The sequence below is a fragment of the Schistocerca americana genome, chromosome X (genome assembly GCF_021461395.2).
Source record: "Schistocerca americana isolate TAMUIC-IGC-003095 chromosome X, iqSchAmer2.1, whole genome shotgun sequence".
NCBI lineage: Eukaryota > Metazoa > Arthropoda > Insecta > Orthoptera > Acrididae > Schistocerca > Schistocerca americana.
The window spans coordinates 841,751,903-841,770,503 of NC_060130.1; the positions used below are offsets into that span (position 1 = coordinate 841,751,903).

At 40.8% G+C, this 18,601-nt stretch overlaps 2 protein-coding genes across 2 annotated transcripts; both read right to left on the reverse strand.

The window, feature by feature from the left end:
• Positions 1 to 2,011: 2,011 nt before the first annotated feature.
• LOC124556345 (zinc finger BED domain-containing protein 5-like) lies at positions 2,012 to 2,503 on the reverse strand. The gene has a single exon (XM_047130312.1). It carries the CDS (start codon positions 2,501 to 2,503, stop codon positions 2,012 to 2,014), a length of 492 nt encoding a protein of 163 aa, XP_046986268.1.
• A 5,179-nt stretch (positions 2,504 to 7,682) lies between these two features.
• On the reverse strand, positions 7,683 to 10,515 carry LOC124556346. The gene is made up of 6 exons (XM_047130313.1): positions 10,194 to 10,515; positions 9,544 to 9,867; positions 9,267 to 9,321; positions 8,286 to 8,953; positions 7,764 to 8,231; positions 7,683 to 7,705 (listed from the first exon to the last, which is right to left on the reverse strand). The coding sequence occupies exons 1-6, from the start codon at positions 10,513 to 10,515 to the stop codon at positions 7,683 to 7,685; spliced, it is 1,860 nt and encodes a 619-aa protein (XP_046986269.1).
• Between the last annotated feature and the right edge of the window lie 8,086 nt (positions 10,516 to 18,601).

An 18,601-nucleotide genomic window follows, 5' to 3' on the forward strand; every position in this document is an offset into this window, starting at 1 on the left:
CTTCTACCATATTTCTTTCACCCATTCTTGTCAATTGTTCCCTAATGCTTTCTCGGAAACTCTCTACCATCTCAGGTTGTTTCAGTTTATCCAGGTCCCACCTCCTTAAATTCCCATCTTTTTGCAGTTTCTTCAGTTTTAATCTACAGTTCATGACCAAGAAGTTGTGGTCAGAGTCCACATTTGTCCCTGTAAATGTCTTACAATGTAAAACCTGATTCCTAAATCTCTGTCTTACCACTGTATAACATATCTGAAATCTTCCAGTGTCTTGACGCCTCTCCCACATATACAACCTTCTTTCATGATTCTTAAACCAATTGTTAGCTATGATTAAGCTATGCTCCATGCATAGTTCTACCGGGCAGCTTCCTCTGTCATTCCTTACCCCCATTCCATATTTACCTACTACTTTTCTTTCTCTTTATTTTCCTACTATCAAATTCCAGTCCCCCATGACTATAAAATTTTCAGCTCCCTTCACTATGTGAATAATTTTTTTAACAACATACATTTCTTCAATATCTTCGTCATCTGTGGAGCTAGTTGGCATATAAACTTGTAATACTGTGGTAGGCCTGGGCTTCATGTCGACCTTGGCTACAATAATGCGTTCACTATGCTATTCGTAGTAGCTTATCCGTGCTCCTGTTTTTTATTCATTATTAAACCTACTCCTGCATTACCCCTGCTTGATTTTCTATTTATAATGCTGTGTTCACCTGACCAGAAGTCTTGTTCCCGCTGCTACGGAACCTCACTAATTCCACTATATCTAGCTTTAACCTGACCATTTCCCTTTTTAAATTTTCTAACCTACCTGCCAATTTGACATTCCAAGCTCCAACCCATAGAACGCTAGTTTTCTTGAAGAAATTAGTAGTTAATAAACGACCTCCCGAAAGTGCAGTTAGTATCAGCGACGACTGCTTTGAAAAGCCCTTCCAAAGCACTTTCACAGGAGTGTGTCCAAGTACGATCCTGAAAATATGTAAAACTTTCAAACCTTCAGCTAGTGTTGATTACTAAGATTTGTCATGTAATTTGTTTAAAGATGCTATTGACTGTGTAATTTATCCTTTAACTTATTGTGTAAATAAATCTCTAGATGAAAATAAGTTCAATGAGAAACTAAAAATTTCTAGAGTTGTGCCCGTATATAAAAAAGTTGAAAAGAACTGTCCCACTAGCTATAGGCTCATATCCATAACTCCTTTTTTTCTAAAATTTTTAAACAATAATGTATAAAAAAGTTAGTGTTTATTTGGACAAATCAATGATAAACAGTTTGGGTTCAGAGAAGGTAAATGTACAACTGACTCAATGAATTCACAAGTAAAATTTGTCCTAGTTGTGTTCGAGGCTTGGGACTATGCTCCGGCTATGTTTTGTGACCTGAGCAGAGCTTTTGATTGTGTAGAGCAGGGCTTCCCAACAAAATTTTCTCAAGGACCCCCTCATCGAACATGATTGGTACCTTGTCATATCACAGTATCAAGTACCTAGAAAGCCAAATTAAGAGTCTTTTTATAAGTTTTCTATTTTTGGTACTTAGAAAAAACATTGACATATTCATTATTGAAAAAATATTGAGCTTAAAACTTTTTCAATTTAGCCGTCATCGTTATTGTTAAATTTTTGATTATTGCTCAAAATCTTTGCCTTCAAATCTGGGTGTTTAGCATAACAAAGTCCTTAAAAAAATTGAGTATGAACTGAAAATGACAGGAAAATATTTAAACTGAGTGTATTGGTCTTTCAAGTGTACTACACTTGAGATTGCATTGAGTAGACATGTGTGAAAAATAAGAAAACACTAATTTCATCCAAGGTATTATTTATTTGAAAAAATACAGTTACAACAGAGTACTCCATCAGTATACAATTAGTTTTAATTTTCAGTTCTTAATGAGGTGAGTTCAATCTGACCTCTGAGTCCATTATTTCTGAAATATTAGGTTCCAAACTTGAAACTTTCACTCTGAAATCTGACCGCACGTCGAGCCGATTCCTATATTTTGTTTTTCATGAACCACATGGAAGAAAATGCTTGCTCACACCAATATGTGGTGGCAAATGGAAGGATCTTTTTCATTGCCTTATCTCCAAGTTTCTTGTAGTCCTTGCGTGCTGTTGCCCAGAAGTCTGTAATTTTATCACCAATGAAAATGTTTATCATCATACCACAGCTTGACAGATCCACAAGTTGATCTTGCTCTTCTTCAGTGAGGCCTTGGATTTTGTCTATTTCTTCACAGCTGAAGGGATTTTGAATCCATCTGTCGTCAGGGTCAGGTTCAGGGGAATACTCTCTAAAAATGGTGGCTAGGCTGCGTAGATGCTCGGCTACATTGATCTTGATCTGGTCAGGCAAACTCTCCTCTGATGACTCCAAGAATTGTTTTAAAGTAGAAAAGTTAGTTAGTGACTCGTTTTCTATCCTTGATGTCCAGATCTGATGCTTTTTGACCATAGCACTAATCTTATCCTCAACTTTGAACATGTCTACATTTTTCCTTGGATTGCAGATGTCGAGTTTTAATGTAGTTGATGATTTGAACTACTTCGTTAAGTATCTTTTGCAAAGGTTCAGACAATCTTTTGGCTACTAAGCCTTCACGATGGATACAACAGTAAGTCCATTTCACCTCGGGGGCTACTGCTTTGATATGAGCTAGAAGTCCTGTTTTTTTGCCAGCCATTGACTTTGCCCCATCCGTCGGCAAGCCTACACATTTTTTCCAGGTGTCATCACGTTCATTGAGATAATTATTTAATGCAGTAAATATATTGCCTGCTGTTGTATGCAGTAGTTCGCATGAAAAAAGGAAATCTTCAAAAACTTGGCCCTCCCATAAGAATCATGCGAAAACCAACATTATGTTTTTTTTTTAATATGTCTGTGCTTTCATACAAATGTAGAGCATACATGTCACTCATACAAAGTCTAGCCAGCAATGTTTCTTCCACGTTAACTGCCATTTCAGTAATTTGTCTTTGAACAGTATTATTTGAGAATGGGACAGTTCCTGTTATCTTAGCAGCTGCATCACCTAACATTCTCTTGCAAAGTATTATTGCTGATGGCAGTATAAGTTCCTCAGCAATTGTGTGGTTTTTCCCACATTTAGCAACAAGCTGAGCCACCTCGTAAGACGCAAGGGTTGCATTTTCATTTATATTTGCACCACAGTGTTTGGTAATTGTTTTACGAGATATTTTCAACTCTCTTTATTTATTTTTGAAAAAATCTAATGACTTACTTTTGTACTCTGCATGCTTTGTTTCAAGATGGCACCAGAGATTTGCTGGTTTCATACATTCATTCGAAAGGCTTTCATAGCAAATTACACATTGAGGTTTAGGCTGAGGTCAAGTGAAAGTAAAACCGATTTTCCAGTAATCAGAGTTATATTTTGTAATTTTTCCAGTAAGCTTAACACTGATCTTGGAAGGGTTAGGTTCAAGGGACGCCGACAATTTAGGTTCAATGGACACTGACAACTTCGGTTCGAGTCACTCAATTACTTGCTTGAACATCAGATGCATTATCTTCCTCTTCATCTGTAGACTTTTCTCGTTTTAATGAACCACTTTTTAACCAACGGTCCATTTTTAACTATGCGAACCATAGCTTCCACGACAAACAATGTCAGTAGACAGGCAGTGGAACAGAAAAAGGAAGTAAGGCTGAAATGCTTTCAGCAGAATACTAGATCAAATCAGGCATTATATAATGAAAAGAGAATAGAGGCAGCAAGGGTATGCAGGAGGAGAAAAAGGGAAGCCATCAAGAGATGGAAGAGCAGTACAAAGGGAATGAAAGCATAAAATACTACAAAAAAGGAACTCGAGAACATAGACCAAAAATAACAGCTTGTAAGGACAAAGAGGGAAATTAGCTGACAGATAAACAAGATGTTTTGGATAGATGGAGAGAATAATAAAAGGGAATTTTGGAGGTCAATCCTACCAGGAATGGGCAGCCACTCTATTATACCGTAGATCCAGAAATAGAGGAACCAACATTAGAGGAAGTACGGAAGGTAGAGCATTGTTTAAAAAATTATAAAGCACCAAGAACCAATGAAATAATTGCAGAACTGTTAAAAACGGGGGAACTGGTCTTCATAAGCGAATCCACAAACTTATTAAGTTGAAATGGAATCAGAAAAGAATGCCCGAAGAATGGACCTTAGGTGTAATCCAACCAATACATAAGAAGGGAGACAAGACCTGCTGTTCAAATTACCGTGGAATTACCTTGCTGAATGTAACCTATCAGATCTTCTCTAGTATTATCTACAACAGGTTAGTACCATATTCAAAAGATATTTTGGGGGAGTATCAGTACAGATTTCAGGCTAATAGATCAACAACAGACCAGATATTTGTGTTTAGGTAAATACGTATGAGTATAACATTGAGCTTCATAACCTCTGTGTAGACTTCAAGCAGGCCTTTGATAGTCTAAATGGAGCACAAATGTTAAATGATTTGCTGCTACTTGGTATACCATCGAAGTATGTCTCACTCATTCAAGCAATATTGGCTGGTTCCAAGGCTGCAGTGCGAGTGGATGGAGAACTGACCAATTGGTTTAGCATTAGTAAAGGTGTCAGACAAGGGGACGCACTCTCTACAATGCTTTTCAATCTGACTTGAAGCAGCCACGCAGAAGCTTCAGATATCTGGTTACATAGGCACAAAGTCGACTCAGATATGTGCTTATGCCAATGATCTAACAATTATTAGTAGAAGAAAGGTATCACTAGAGAGGACAATATGTGAGATGAAAGAAGCGACAGGACCTAGAGGCCTTTCTGTAAATGAAACAAAGACTAAGTACATGAATTTCACCAGGAAGGAAAATAATAACTTGGATAGATTATTAGCAGACGATTTCAATTTTGAACATGTGCAGAACTTTGACTATTTGGGCTGATTAGATCATATAAGTCTCTTGAATGAGAACTGTCTTCCAGTGTTTTTATACTATCACCTACTACTATTATTTAAGGGAATTCTCTGGTATCCTTTTCTAGTAGTACATGCAGTTACTTGAGAAAATGTCTTACCTGACAACTTGGAGATCAGTACTGCCCTAGTATTAAGCTCTTCTTCCTTTCCCTGTATAGCCACTGCTTCAAGACAATTTCTGTATGTTACTGTCTGTCCACAAAGTGGTATCCTTTACCTTTCTGTTTAAATATATAGCAACTCTGCCTCCCTTATGTCCCTGTCCACTGAAACATTGCAAGTCTCTTGTATCCAAAAATGTGGCTGGAATATTTACATTGTTTTGTGTATTATAAAAGCTATGTCTTGGTTTGTCTCAATCTTTGACATCAATGCCATCTGGTGCAAGTTAAAAACAATACAATCCTCAAGTCTGCTGTCTTCAGTCCGACATGAAGCTCCCAGATAATACCTTCTGTTCCAAATGTTGTCTACCGGCAATTGCGTACGAGACGGTGTGTTTTTCTTGTATTGCTAACTCATATGAACCTGCCTAAGCGTGTTGTAGGTACTTGTACCCAGTATGTATTTTCATTCCTGATGTTACTTTTGCCTCATAATTATTATGTATTAGCTTTCATAATTTGTCTTTATTGTAAATTTGCCACAATTATCTGATGACTCAAAACCCATAAAGTTTTTAGCAATTAAAGCATTTCCATGGAAAGTCCGAATGGTCACATACCTTACAAATAGAAGAACGTTGTACATCTTGATTACATTTTCTTCCAGTCCACTTTCACACAATCTCTGGTGTCTCAGAATCAATTATTACTTCTATTGCTCTCAATATCCTAGCAACGTAGTGTCCATTTTGAAGTAAAATTCTTACATTTGAAACATATGTTGAGAAATACGTGTAGCTAAAAAAAGGAAGAAAGTGACCAGCATAGCAAATTCAACTTTCACTCTGAAAAATGTTCTAAAACTGCAATAACAGGAATGAGGTGTTCTCATCAGTGAAGTGTGAACAAAAAACAGGTGAAACATCTTTACTGTAAGTACAGTTACTGCAGCTCAGACACATTTATTGTCTATTAAAAAAAAGCCACTGACAACTTGTAAAGAATATTCAGTGAAAGAAAGCGCACAATTAATATCCATGAAAATAGTATTACCTTCATGCAGTAATGATAAAATTTTTCTCTACATTAATGTAAAGTCTCTTAAAGGGCAACTTATAACAACTGCTGTGCTGACTAGAAAGAATCAGTTACAGCATCTTCTGTACCAATAAAAATTGGGCGAATGACACCAAAATAGTTTAAAGTTTTCCTCTTTGCTATCTACTGGTTGGTAAATTCTGCCAACCAAGCATTGCACATTATCAATCTACATAAAAACTCCTATTCTGGAAGATGAATCTCAAAAGGTACTGAAGACAAAGGTATATAAATCTAAAAATATAATTGCTACATGTAAAGCACATGAGACTACAAACTCTAAAAATAATTCTAAAGCAGCTTGGAATGATACTGAAAAGGAAATGATTAATTGTAGTAAAGAAAATAGTGTCCCACTTGTCTTTACAATTCTCAGTATTCTGTAAATCATACTAACCGCACCACCCTGCTCAGTAATTGCACCTTGTTTCCTCAGACTGAACACTGAAATTATTTACCACCAATTTCCTTGGTCAATTACTGTAGGAATGCACAGACAAAAATTTTCAGGAAGTTGCTACATTCAGAGCCTTTAAATAAATATAAGGGAGCATCAGATACTTAGCTTAAGTGCACTGAATTTTATTCTGTTGAACTCTTCATAATGAACCAAATTGAAATGTGATTCAGAAGTGAAAAATATCTTTTTAATTTTTATGCAATGTATTGTTACAACAGACTTCAGTACATCATGTGATAAGGGGCTTCAAATTCATGCCACACAAGCTCTGCAGACGTCAATTTTCTACTCTAGTTACACAGCAATTCATTTTAATGTAATCAAGTAGTATTTCAAATAAATGTTTTAATTGCACGTGCAAATAAAAGGATAAAGGTATCAATTGAAAAAGAACACTGCAAACGTTTTTATTTTCTTTATTAATATCACTTGGGTTTCCACATCACCAACAGGGGTACCAAGCACAATGCGTTACTCTTCGTTTTACATGGCGAGTTTCCCCAGTAGGCCTACAAACCATGGAATGTACAGAAACACATACACATCTAAAACTTAGTACCGACAGTAATTATGGTCAGAATCTACATGAACATTTAATATTTCACTTTCAGGCTGCCTCAGTGCTGAAACAATATTTTCTTTTTCAGCAAGAGTTGGTTTCTTCAAACTGCCCTTTGGCTGTTTGTTACATTTACCATGTCTTCGTTGCACTTTTACCTTCTCGTTGCTGGGGGGTCGTGAAGCTTCCCTGCAGTCTGATTGAAAAAGTGACAGCGAATGAGCTGCATCCTTCTGTAGTGACTTCAGGATTTCTGTGGACACTTTACCTGAACCGACACGGTTAATCAAAATTTGATATGTGGACACTAGTTCTTGGGCCAGAGATGTGTTCTCGTGATCATCAGTATTTGTTTGCAGTGAACACAAAATGGCAGAAGCCTCTTCTGTCACCGTTGCTTCACTTGGTGTAAATGTGGCACTTGAATGTAATGCATACGTCATTGACACTGCATGAATGTGCTTGCATATGTTCAAATGAATTAAACTGTCCGCACAAGAACAACTGAAAGCATGTAAACATATATTACATTTGGAGCACTTCAACTTGCACTCCAATTTACATTCAATGTTATTTAAAATCACAGTATGTGTTACACCACAATGTGTTTGGGATTTCACATGAAACTTTGTACCATCAGTATTGACTGTAATGTCATTCTCCTTAATACTACATGAAGCTTTATGACGAGCCTCAATAAGATTTATTCTATATGAATGGCCACCCTTATACAATTTAACCATTCGAGCACACAGTTTGTCACGCACCAATTTCATCAACACAACAAGTAGTCTGTCAAGTCTATTGTTTGTTTTTCCCTCTAAATAACAATATTTTAAAACTCTATGCATTGCTTCAAGGTACATATTTGTATTTATACCCAGATTGCGACGGTGACAGTATGCCCACTGCTGAGGCCGGAATAAGTAATTTGACGAGAAATATACACCAAAGTCTCTTGTACCTTCATCTGCTTGAAGCTGCCCGACGCACGATTCCAGCAGCTCATTAAAATTGTCTATGTCCGCTTCTTCAAGCAATGTACGAAGAGCTTTGTACACAAGTGCTTTCTTTTCTCAGTTGCCATGTACTTTCTTCAAATTATTCCGCCAGCTGCGGTCTATGTGCCAAGCACACAGTAGATTATTTTCTGCAGGTCCCATGACTCGTGACCATGCACTACGGAAAGTATTAGTGTCGTCGGACATGAATACAGACGTTTTTATGATGCCAGCTCTCTCTTTCACAGCACTAAAGAAATGAGTCATTATGGAAGTAGTCTCCCGATTTGAAACACAGAATGCTACAGGCATACCTGAACCAAAATCGTCTACCACTAACAATGTGGTCACCAACAGTTTGTAAACATTTGTACAATGTGTTGAGTCTACACATACAATATTTTGTCCAAATCTCTGTAATAACTGCTTCTGGTAGTCAGTCATTAACACTATCACCGAGTCAGTCCTATCAAAATCTTCCCTGGCCTCGCCTTCTTTCTTATAGAGGAGAACACAGTCTTTCATTTTCTCCAACCACATACCAACACTGACTTCATCAATGTTATGCTGTTGATCATCACCAATGGCGAAGTCTCTCTTAATGTTATGAAGGTCATGTCGAGTCAGGCCTTCCAACAATACTGAAGATGCTATTAACACACTGGGGATGGGAGAATAAACAGGCCTGATTAAAGCAATGTGATATTTCCCAGTTTCAGCTACCAAGGCTATTTCCAAATGGTTACGAGGTCTACAAGTACATGTCAGAATTGTAACTGGTGTTTTTGTCTAGTCTCAAATCCATTATTGTAGTTACAAATGCCCTGATCCACCATGTTTAACATGCTGGACAAGAAACAATAAATGTACTGCCTTTAGTCTATTAGATACATTAATGATCTATTCTTAAATAGACTACTATGATGCAAGCAATAACACAGGGCAACACAAGTATTTCAGAACTTATTTCCACACTTGTATTACTGTAATGCATTACACCTGCTCTCACACACACCTAAGTACATGGCATTACAGTCACCAATATTGTGGTCAATATGGATCACATCTGGTCTTTTACAACTGCTTTCAAGCTAACATCACAAATTGTATTCATATGAACTGCCAATCGATATATTCACACCTTTTACTCCAGATCACATATTCATAACAATATTAATTTCGCAGCAGAAAAAAAACAATGCTCCTTCACTGCAAAAATAATAAAAGTCAACTACATATAACTAACAGCAAGCCTGGCAATGGATTCTGAAACTTTCACACCATATTTACTTGGTGATCACTGAAAGGCCAGCAAAATTCTACAATCAAGGTAATACTCACCAGCGATGGCTTCTCTATCAGAACCACTGAGATGCAGAAAAGCAATGTTCTGGTCGTGGCCGAAATGTGTTCTGTAGTAAATGACACTACAGATTCCACTTTCTTCTTCGTGAAGCTCTATGGCAGCAACGCAATGGTTTCCCATCTTGCAAGTGCCCTGGGACTTACACAACCTTTTGCCACCTGACTTCGAAGAAAATGTGCCACTTCTGTGGCATACAAAGGTGGTTTTTGCAGTGCCATCCTTTAAACGCTTAGTGCCATAACTAGAGACAAAACTACTTTTTGTTTTTCTCTCCTCCTCAGACTTCCACTTCATAAAGTCTAAAACAAAAGCATAAATGAAAGACAATTGCATTCAGATTCAAAAAGTGCAAAGTACACAGCAGTAGTAAAAAAAACGTGCACTGTTAAGATACCCTCACGAATTACTGGTGTGATTTTAATCATTTAAATTTGCAACAATTTAACTTATACTTAATGTAGCAGACAGTAAGTTTACAGTTAATGTGAAATGCGTCTTTTCACGCTTTCAAATAAACACATGTTCTATTGACCAACAAAAACAAGATCTAATGGCCACGGGTCAGGCAAGTATGTAATAATAATGGGCGATATTAATTTAAGTAGGCAGTGTACACTTTACTTACCGTCCTTCGTTTGAAATTCACTAATTTCTTTTACCATCTCAACCATGTGCTCCTGCTCCACATGTAGGCGCAACTTAGCCAAGAAATTGCATTTAAAGCTACAGTCACTTTTTGAGCACTTTATCGTACCTTCTTCACCTGGCTGAATTTTATGCACATTTCTCAAATGAACATTCAAATGCTTCCTTGCTGAATATTCTCTATCACATACATAACAAGCAACAGTTCCAGCCATTCCAACGAAATAACTCACTCTCACAAGGTGTAAGGATATTCGCTCATCAACTGTGAATACGAGAATGTGTGTAGAAAGATGTTGCATTCGCTCAGATGTCACCTATGCTTCTGATTGGCTACTGTATATGACGTCATGAATTTAACTGTCAGCCAATCAGCATCGCGACCAGCGGGTCGCGAGACGTAGGTCACCACGTGTCCCTGTGCAAGCGAGAACGCAGTGCTACACTTTTGGCGGCAAAGTTTGTTCGACAGTGGAATCCGCCATGACTATATAACAGCACGTTTGGACCGCACTAGAACGACCTCTAATTGACTCGCTCTTGCACACGCGCGTAATAACTGTACAATCGATGCGCCGCCGCCCCGCTTACGTCACACACCCTCCATACACGCGACGGACATAGCCTTCTGTAAATACCTGGAAAATGACTCTTTATTTCAGACATTACGGTCATGCAGGTGTGTCCCAACTGACTTCTCCATGCTCACACAGCAAAACTCCAGAGCGCAGCTGACGTACGCGCGGCCGGCTGAGCCCGCTCCATAGGCAGCTCCCTGGCCGGCTGACGTCAAGCGACCACCGCACACCCCCACGGCCAGCGCGCCAGGTAGGCGGCGGTGAGCGGCGCCTTTAGGGTCCCGCCACAAACGGTCAGCCGCGCTAGCCTCAGAGTCCGACTACGTAAACATCTTTCCGCGCCCATGAGCACTTAACGCCGGACACGATGGAACCTGTCGACCGCGTGCCGGGCAAAGGATACGTTTCGCTCCAGTTTGACCGACAGTGGAATCCACCATGACCGTATAACAGCGCGTTTGCTCGTCACGAGAACGCTCGCTAATTCGCTATCGCCACCCCACTATATTAAATCATTCAATTTACAATTTCATATACGTATGCAAACGTGTTCAACTCACTAATTTCAACTACTTTTAGAGGACCAGACCGCCACCTCCTCCTCCTAGGAACCAGCGCCAAGTTTGAAATCTGCCAGTAAATAAAGCTCACTTGCACTTCCGCCACCAACCTAAGAAAATTGTTTCAAACTAAGCCACCAGCGCTCAACCTCTTCCTACATGTATCTGGTAAATGGACTCACCCTGCATTAGGTCCATGGACCGAGTAACGAATTTACTTTATTTAAGAATGGAGTATATGTATCACACCGACATGTCCCACATCATACAGACCTGCAAAACACTCCTACACAACTCATTTATAATGTTCTACACAGATGCTTGCTAATTGTAAACAGCTAAAACTGACTCAAAGCACAGCCTGCAGACATGCGAACCGCTCGTAAATAATGCAAAACATTTACCTCCAAATAGCCAAACAACTGCTAATTTTCGGAAATAATTTCAGTGCATAGGCTGATGGAAGGAAGAACGAGTGAACTTTACTTATTTGCGACATATCTTTTTGAAACTTTTACTTCTCATAGGTTTCGATATGTAAGGCTGACATAAGGCAGTTTCTGAACTCCAGTAGTGCACTACACTTGGCAACACAACCACACCCATCAAGATATTCATTCCAATCCAGACCTGTAACTCCTCTACAGACAAAATTGTCCAGTTATTTGTCTACTCACTCACATTCTGACCAGATTGCCGTTATTGCGCAAAAACAACTCAGACTGCACTGTGCTACTCGGGGAAGTAAGGAAGGGCTGCACTCTATTTATTTCGAGCCCTTTTATTTAGTAGTGGAGTATATTTGTCACAAAACACTCGCACTGATCCGACTGTGGTCATCTGACAAAGGCCACAAACACGTAAACAACTCCTAATTTCACCACACAATAGCAAACAGCTATTAAATAATGCAGTACACAATATCAGCAGATGAGCTCTGTACTCTTAAACTCTCCAAATAAAGCACCGCACAGTGCACAGACACGCTCGCAAAATTGTGCAACAGACGCAGCGCCCACACACGACCAGCTGCCAAACCGACCAAAAGTCTCTGCTCGTCCCCCCCCCCCCCTACCCGCCACCCCAAACATGACCTCAACACAGTCGCATTCGCACCTATCACCGGAGAAATTCATATCGCCTATTCGCCTTAGATTACGCTCCAAGGCAGGCCACGCACGAGTGCGGTCAGCGGGGAAGGGGAATCCAGAGTCTCCGGCCAAGTTCAGCTTCCGAGCGCTCGTGACAGCCGACACATTTCAAAGCTTCATTGTTCTTCTCATGTATACCACCGGCGTCTCAGGTCTGGACCTGCCTTCACGTCTATTGGCAGAATAGCTCATAGCTTGTCGTCATACACGATTAACGCGGCCGGTAAAACATTTACTACTCGCATGCAACCGAGATGGTGACGGGAAACCGATAACTCTGATCTGCGCTGCAGGCGCGTGTAATCATTGAGAACACTATTTATTTTTTTCGAACAACTTATTTAACCATGCTGTATATCTATCACGCTATCACAAAACACCAATCCCAGATGTGCCCTGGGCCATATTGCACAGCCCACAGACACGCACCCACTCATAATTTCAGTACACACTATAGAAAACTGCTACTAAATAATACATCACATAGATGTGTAGATACGCTCAGTACTCGTAAACTATCTTAATAACGCATAGCAGAGCCTGCAGATCCGCTCGCAAAATAACTTAGCAGACGTGCGCGGGTACCCTCACTCTGCACCCTGCCCACAGGATCGTGAAGTCACCCATCCGCCTGATTTCAGACCTCGCACAGCCCCTGCTCGGCTTCCGCAAGCGCGAGTTGGCGCGGTCAACGCGCTCGTCAGCGGTCAAAGCACACACATACATCTGTCCAGGACCGCGATCCCGAGCCGCGACCACCGAACGCGGGTGAAAGTCAACTTTATATCAACGCAACATAATTCCAAAGCGCAGCCTCCATACGCTAGACACACCATAGCAGCACATGTCTTTACCTCCTATGACACTGTAGCACACTGCGCATTGCTCCTCACACGACATTACACGGCCCTTTAACTAAACATAACTACACATCCCTGCTCTCGCCTCGTCGCGTGACCAGCGATCTAAAAACCTTCTCAATATTATTCTTGCTTTACAACATGTCTTTTTTTAAAATAAGATCTAATTTACACCTCCCACCGCACCTAACCTCATACCCGTCCCAACATCAACATACGCAACCGTCCTCAACCATATCTTGACACTCATATATCACCCCACAAACCACGCCCATCAATCAAATGGTTCAAATGGCTCTGAGCACTATGGGACTCAACTGCTGTGGTCATAAGTCCCCTAGAACTTAGAACTACTTAAACCTAACTAACCTAAGGACATCACACACATCCATGCCCGAGGTAGGATTCGAACCTGCGACCGTAGCGGTTGTGCGGTTCCAGATTGTAGCGCCTTTAACCGCTCGTCCACTCCGGCCGGCTGCCCATCAATCAATTTACCATTCTCATCCCCTCTTTTCCAATTACAAACGTAGTCTTTATCTAAACACCAATCAACTCATCTTTCTCGCACTTTCAACAGTAAAATTAATTTTGCACACACTCAGAAATACCAAACGCAATTAAAGACTCAAACTTTTATACAGAGCAACAAGCACATACGACTCTCACACCAATATTCAAAGCCTGGTCCATATTTACCACCTCCACCTTCAATTAAATATTATTACCATTGCCGCAACATTCTACCAGCGCTCGATTTGTACCTATTTTTCTGCTCTTAACTGTTTTCTCTAGCGGTCGAATATCACTATCTATAGATTGCATAAATTTCCACATAAAAAAAATCTCGCCTCGCCGTTTAGAGACTCCTATATCGGAACACATGGCATCACTTTTAAGCAAATCATCCAATCTATCATGTGTAAAGAATTGTTCTAGAGTCCATGATCGGTGCATCGAAGGTTCCGGTAGGAGAGAGAGAGAGAGAGAGAGAGAGAGAGAGAGAGAGAGAGAGAGAGAGGTGCTTAAAAATCTATCGAACTACGTTGTGTATAAATATCGCTCCGTCCTTGTTCTTCTTAACTGTATGCTATTAAATTAAGGCACTTTGAGATCTGTATCTATAGATCGATATGGTGTGCTAGGCTCTAAGACTTGGTTACATTTCGAGAAATGTGGTGCACTTGGATGGATTAGGACTAGGAAAGCTGTATTCAGTCAAGAGAGGTGAAGTGTAGCTGTATACAGCTGCTCGGTTGAGGAGTAATTGGGTAGCGATGTTGCGGGGTAGGTAGGTCAATGCCAATAGCTGTCTGACGGCCATATGCAGAGAGATTGATCGAGTACTATGCGCGAGGTCTTAGAAATATGTATAGCATTGTCTGGTATAATTTGATCGTCTTTATGTGTTTGAGAATTAAGTGTGAATGGACGTGCTGAGCAGTCATCTATGAATGGTCGCAATGATACTTGCATAGTAGAGGATGTATGGTTTAGCTATGATACTGAAATTAAGAAAACAAGCTGTCACATGATTGGCCATTGTTGGACTTACTGTAAAATTTTTCGCGATATCAGCTGTGATGGATAATATTACAATAGATCGGTGGTGTCTTAACCATTGCATCTGTGCATTGGGTACGACATATTGATTGACTGACAATGCTTGCTTGAGTTTGGGGAGAAATTTTGGTTGATGGACCGCAACTTCCAGGGTTGCTAGCACCGAAAACGGTGATCCTGTACTTGTGTGCAAAAATGACCAATCACTAGAAATTGAATGCAGAGTTATAAACTATTTGGTCTCTGCGACATATGAGTTTAAATGTAGAGGTGGTCAATCACTTTCGAGGGAAGTGGCTACAACGCCAGCAGGCTCTTCTATTTTCCTTGTGTTGTAGGTGTCCTTTATTTAAAATCATTCAGCGTTATGCTATCGACTGTAAGAATATGATTTATAGGGTGCAAGGTATAGTTTCCTGTGAGAGACCGTGCATCAGTCCGTGTTAATGTCTGTTTAGCATCAGACAATGACTTCGAAGTCGCGGCAGAAAGACGAAATGCTCGGCAGTGTGCAAAAGCGTGTTAGAAAACACTGTTTGAACAAGGGCCAGAGGCAGCTTCTCATTTGCTTACAGTATAGGTGACCAAACTTTAAAGGGGTCTCTGCAACGTGTGTGTATATTTAATATGATCTTGTTCACATAGGCATTTGTAGTTTGAGGTGTTGGATTTGGTGAGCTGTTAGGAATTCTTGGATGGTTGCAGTCTGAGTTATTCAGGGGGAATATTGTGAATTCCGTTTGTCTGCGCTGGAGGTGGATCGCATTGGTGCCTTTGTGACTTTTTCACTGTTTGATGGTAGAGGATAAAGGTGATAGGGTGTTGAGGATCTGTTGTACTTGTCCCTAGTTTGAGGCAAACAACATTGCGCGCATTTCCGGCGAATGGTCAAAACAAGGTCCTGTTGTATTAACTGAGATCATTCTGTTTATAGACAAGTTGCAGAAGGTAATAGATATGTCTTTCTCCGACTTAAATTGCAGAGATCAGATGGGTGAAGATAAATGCATACTCATCTATGCTTAGAAAGGGAGAATGCTTTTTTATTATTAAGTGAGTTTTGGCAGGAGTGAATATGGTTTTATATACGTGAGTGGAAATTATCGCGAAGGGTGAATGACGTCGGGTTTGCTGACTGGGGGAGACACTGTTTACATGTCCTGTTGGAGATGCAAGGGGGAGATAGAGATCTTCGCTATTCAGGAATCCATTTGTGCACTGTATGTCGTTAGACAATTGCTGGAGAGCAGGTATAGGGAGAGCCCACTTCAGCGTTCTGGTCCTGGGGCTGAGTGGACGGCTGTTTAGATGGACAGCTATCTGGCTTTGACAGTCTGCCGGCGGTGCTCGGACAGTCGCTTTGTAAGGCGCCATGGGATTAGTTTGAGCATTTAGTACTTGTTTCGGTGGTTATTGGATTAAGAACTGTAATATTGAAGGTCATGTCCTCAGTGAGACCGCTGTGTAATTGAGTAAGTGTGTTTACGTATTTGAAGATATGTTTCGCAAATGGTGATGTTAAGTCGATGGTGCAGTTTAGCTACCACTGAAAAAATAGCTGCCTGCTGCTGAAAGAAGGAAAGAAAGAAATAAAGGGATGACCTTGCCCCCAGACCTGATGGGTGAGTTATTAGATAAGAGCGAGTGATAGTTGAATGATGCCATGTGTTCGGATATAGGAGTCTCTAAACGGCGGGACGAGATTTTTTTTATGTGGAAATTTATGCAATATATAGATAGTGATATTCGACCGCTAGTGACAACAGTTAAGAGCGGAAAAACAGGTACAAATCGAGCGCTGGTATAATTTTGCGGCAATGGTAATAATATTTAATTGAAGGTGGAGATGGTAAATATGGACCAGGCTTTGAATATTGGTGTGAGAGTCATATGTGCTTGTTGCTCTGTATAAAAGTTTGAGTCTTTAATTGCGTTTGGTATTTCTGGGTGTGTGTAAAATTAATTTTACTGTTGAAAGTGCGAGAAAGATGAGTTGATTGGTGTTTAGATAGAGGCTACGTTTGTAATTGGAAAAGAGGGGATGAGAATGGTAAATTGATTGATGGGCATGGTTTGTGGGGTGATATACAAGTGTCAAGATATGGTTGAGGACGTTTGCGTATGTTGATGGTGGGACGGGTGTGAGGTTAGGTGCGGTGGGAGGTGTAAATTAGATCTTATTTTTAAAAAAGAAATGTTGTAAAGTAAGAATAATACTGAGAAGGTTTTTAGATGGCTGGTCACGCGACGAGGCGAGAGCAGGGATGTGTAGTTATGTTTAGTTAAAGGGCCGTGTAATGTCGTGTGAGGAGCAATGCACAGTGTGCTACAGTGTCATAGGAGGTAAAGACATGTGCTGCTGTGATGTGTCTAGCATATGGTGGCTGCGCTTTGGAATTATGTTGCGTTGATATAAAGTTGACTTTCACCCGCGTTCGGTGGTCGCGGCTCGGGATCGCGGTCCTGGACAGATGTATGTGTGTGCTTTGACCGCTGACGAGCGCGTTGACCGCGCCAACTCGCGCTTGCGGAAGCCGAGCAGGGGCTGTGCGAGGTCTGAAATCAGACGGATGGGTGACTTCACGATCCTGTGAGCAGGGTGCAGAGTGAGGGTACCCGCGCACGTCTGCTAAGTTATTTTGCGAGCGGATCTGCAGGCTCTGCTATGCGTTATTAAGATAGTTTACGAGTACTGAGCGTATCTACACATCTATGTGATGTATTATTTAGTAGCAATTCCCTATAGTTTGTACTGAAATTATGAGTGGGTGAGTGTCTGTGGGCTGTGCAACATGGCCCAGGGCACATCCGGGATTGGTGTTTTGTGATAGCGTGATAGATATACAGCATGGTTAAATAAGTTGTTCGAAAAAAATAAATAGTGTTCTCAATGATTACACGCGCCTGCAGCGCAGATCAGAGTGATTGCTTTTCCTTCACCATCTCGATTTCATGCGAGTAGTAAATGTTTTACCGGCCGCGTTAATCGAGTGTGTCAACAAGCTATGAGCTATTCTGCCAATAGACGTGAAGGCAGGTCCAGACCTGTGACGCCGGTGGTATACATGAGAAGAACAATGAAGCTTTGAAATGTGTCGGCTGTCACGAGCGCTCGAAAGCTGAACTTGGCCGGAGACTGTGGAATCCCCTTCCCCGCCGACTGCACTCAAGTGCGGCCTGCCTTAAAGCGTAATCTAAAGCGCATAGACGATATGAATTTCTCCGGTGATAGGTGCGAATGCGACTGTGTTGAGGTCATGTTTGGAGGGGGGAGGGGGGGGGGGGGGACGAGCAGAGACTTTTGGTCGGTTTGGCAGCTGGTGGTGTTTGGGCGCGTCTGTTGCACAATTTTGCGAGCATGTCTGTGCACTGTGCGGCGCTTTATTTGGAGAGTTTGAGAGTACAGAGCTCATCTGCTGATATTGTGTACTGCATTATTTAATAACTGTTTGCTATTGTGTGGTGAAATTAGGAGTTGTTTACGTGTTTGTGGCCTTTGTCAGATGACCACAGTCGGATCAGTGCGAGTGTTTTGTGACAAATATACTCCACTACTAAATAAAAGGGCTCGAAATAAATAGAGTGCAGCCCTTCCTTACTTCCCCGAGTAGCACAGTGCAGTCTGAGTTGTTTTTGCGCAATAACGGCAATCTGGTCAGAATGTGAGTGAGTAGAC

What these genes read in the sequence shown, in the direction of transcription:
- LOC124556345 (XM_047130312.1), bottom strand. Translation starts at nt 2,503, where the DNA reads ATGTTCAAAGTTGAGGATAAGATTAGTGCTATGGTCAAAAAGCATCAG.
- LOC124556346 (XM_047130313.1), bottom strand. Translation starts at nt 10,515, where the DNA reads ATGCAACATCTTTCTACACACATTCTCGTATTCACAGTTGATGAGCGA. An exon ending in GCAGTTGTAAAAGACCAGAT is followed by an intron (nt 8,954 to 9,266) that starts GTGATCCATATT and finishes ATGTACTTGTAG; the next exon opens with ACCTCGTAACCATTTGGAAA. An exon ending in TAATTTGAAGAAAGTACATG is followed by an intron (nt 8,232 to 8,285) that starts GCAACTGAGAAA and finishes CATTGCTTGAAG; the next exon opens with AAGCGGACATAGACAATTTT.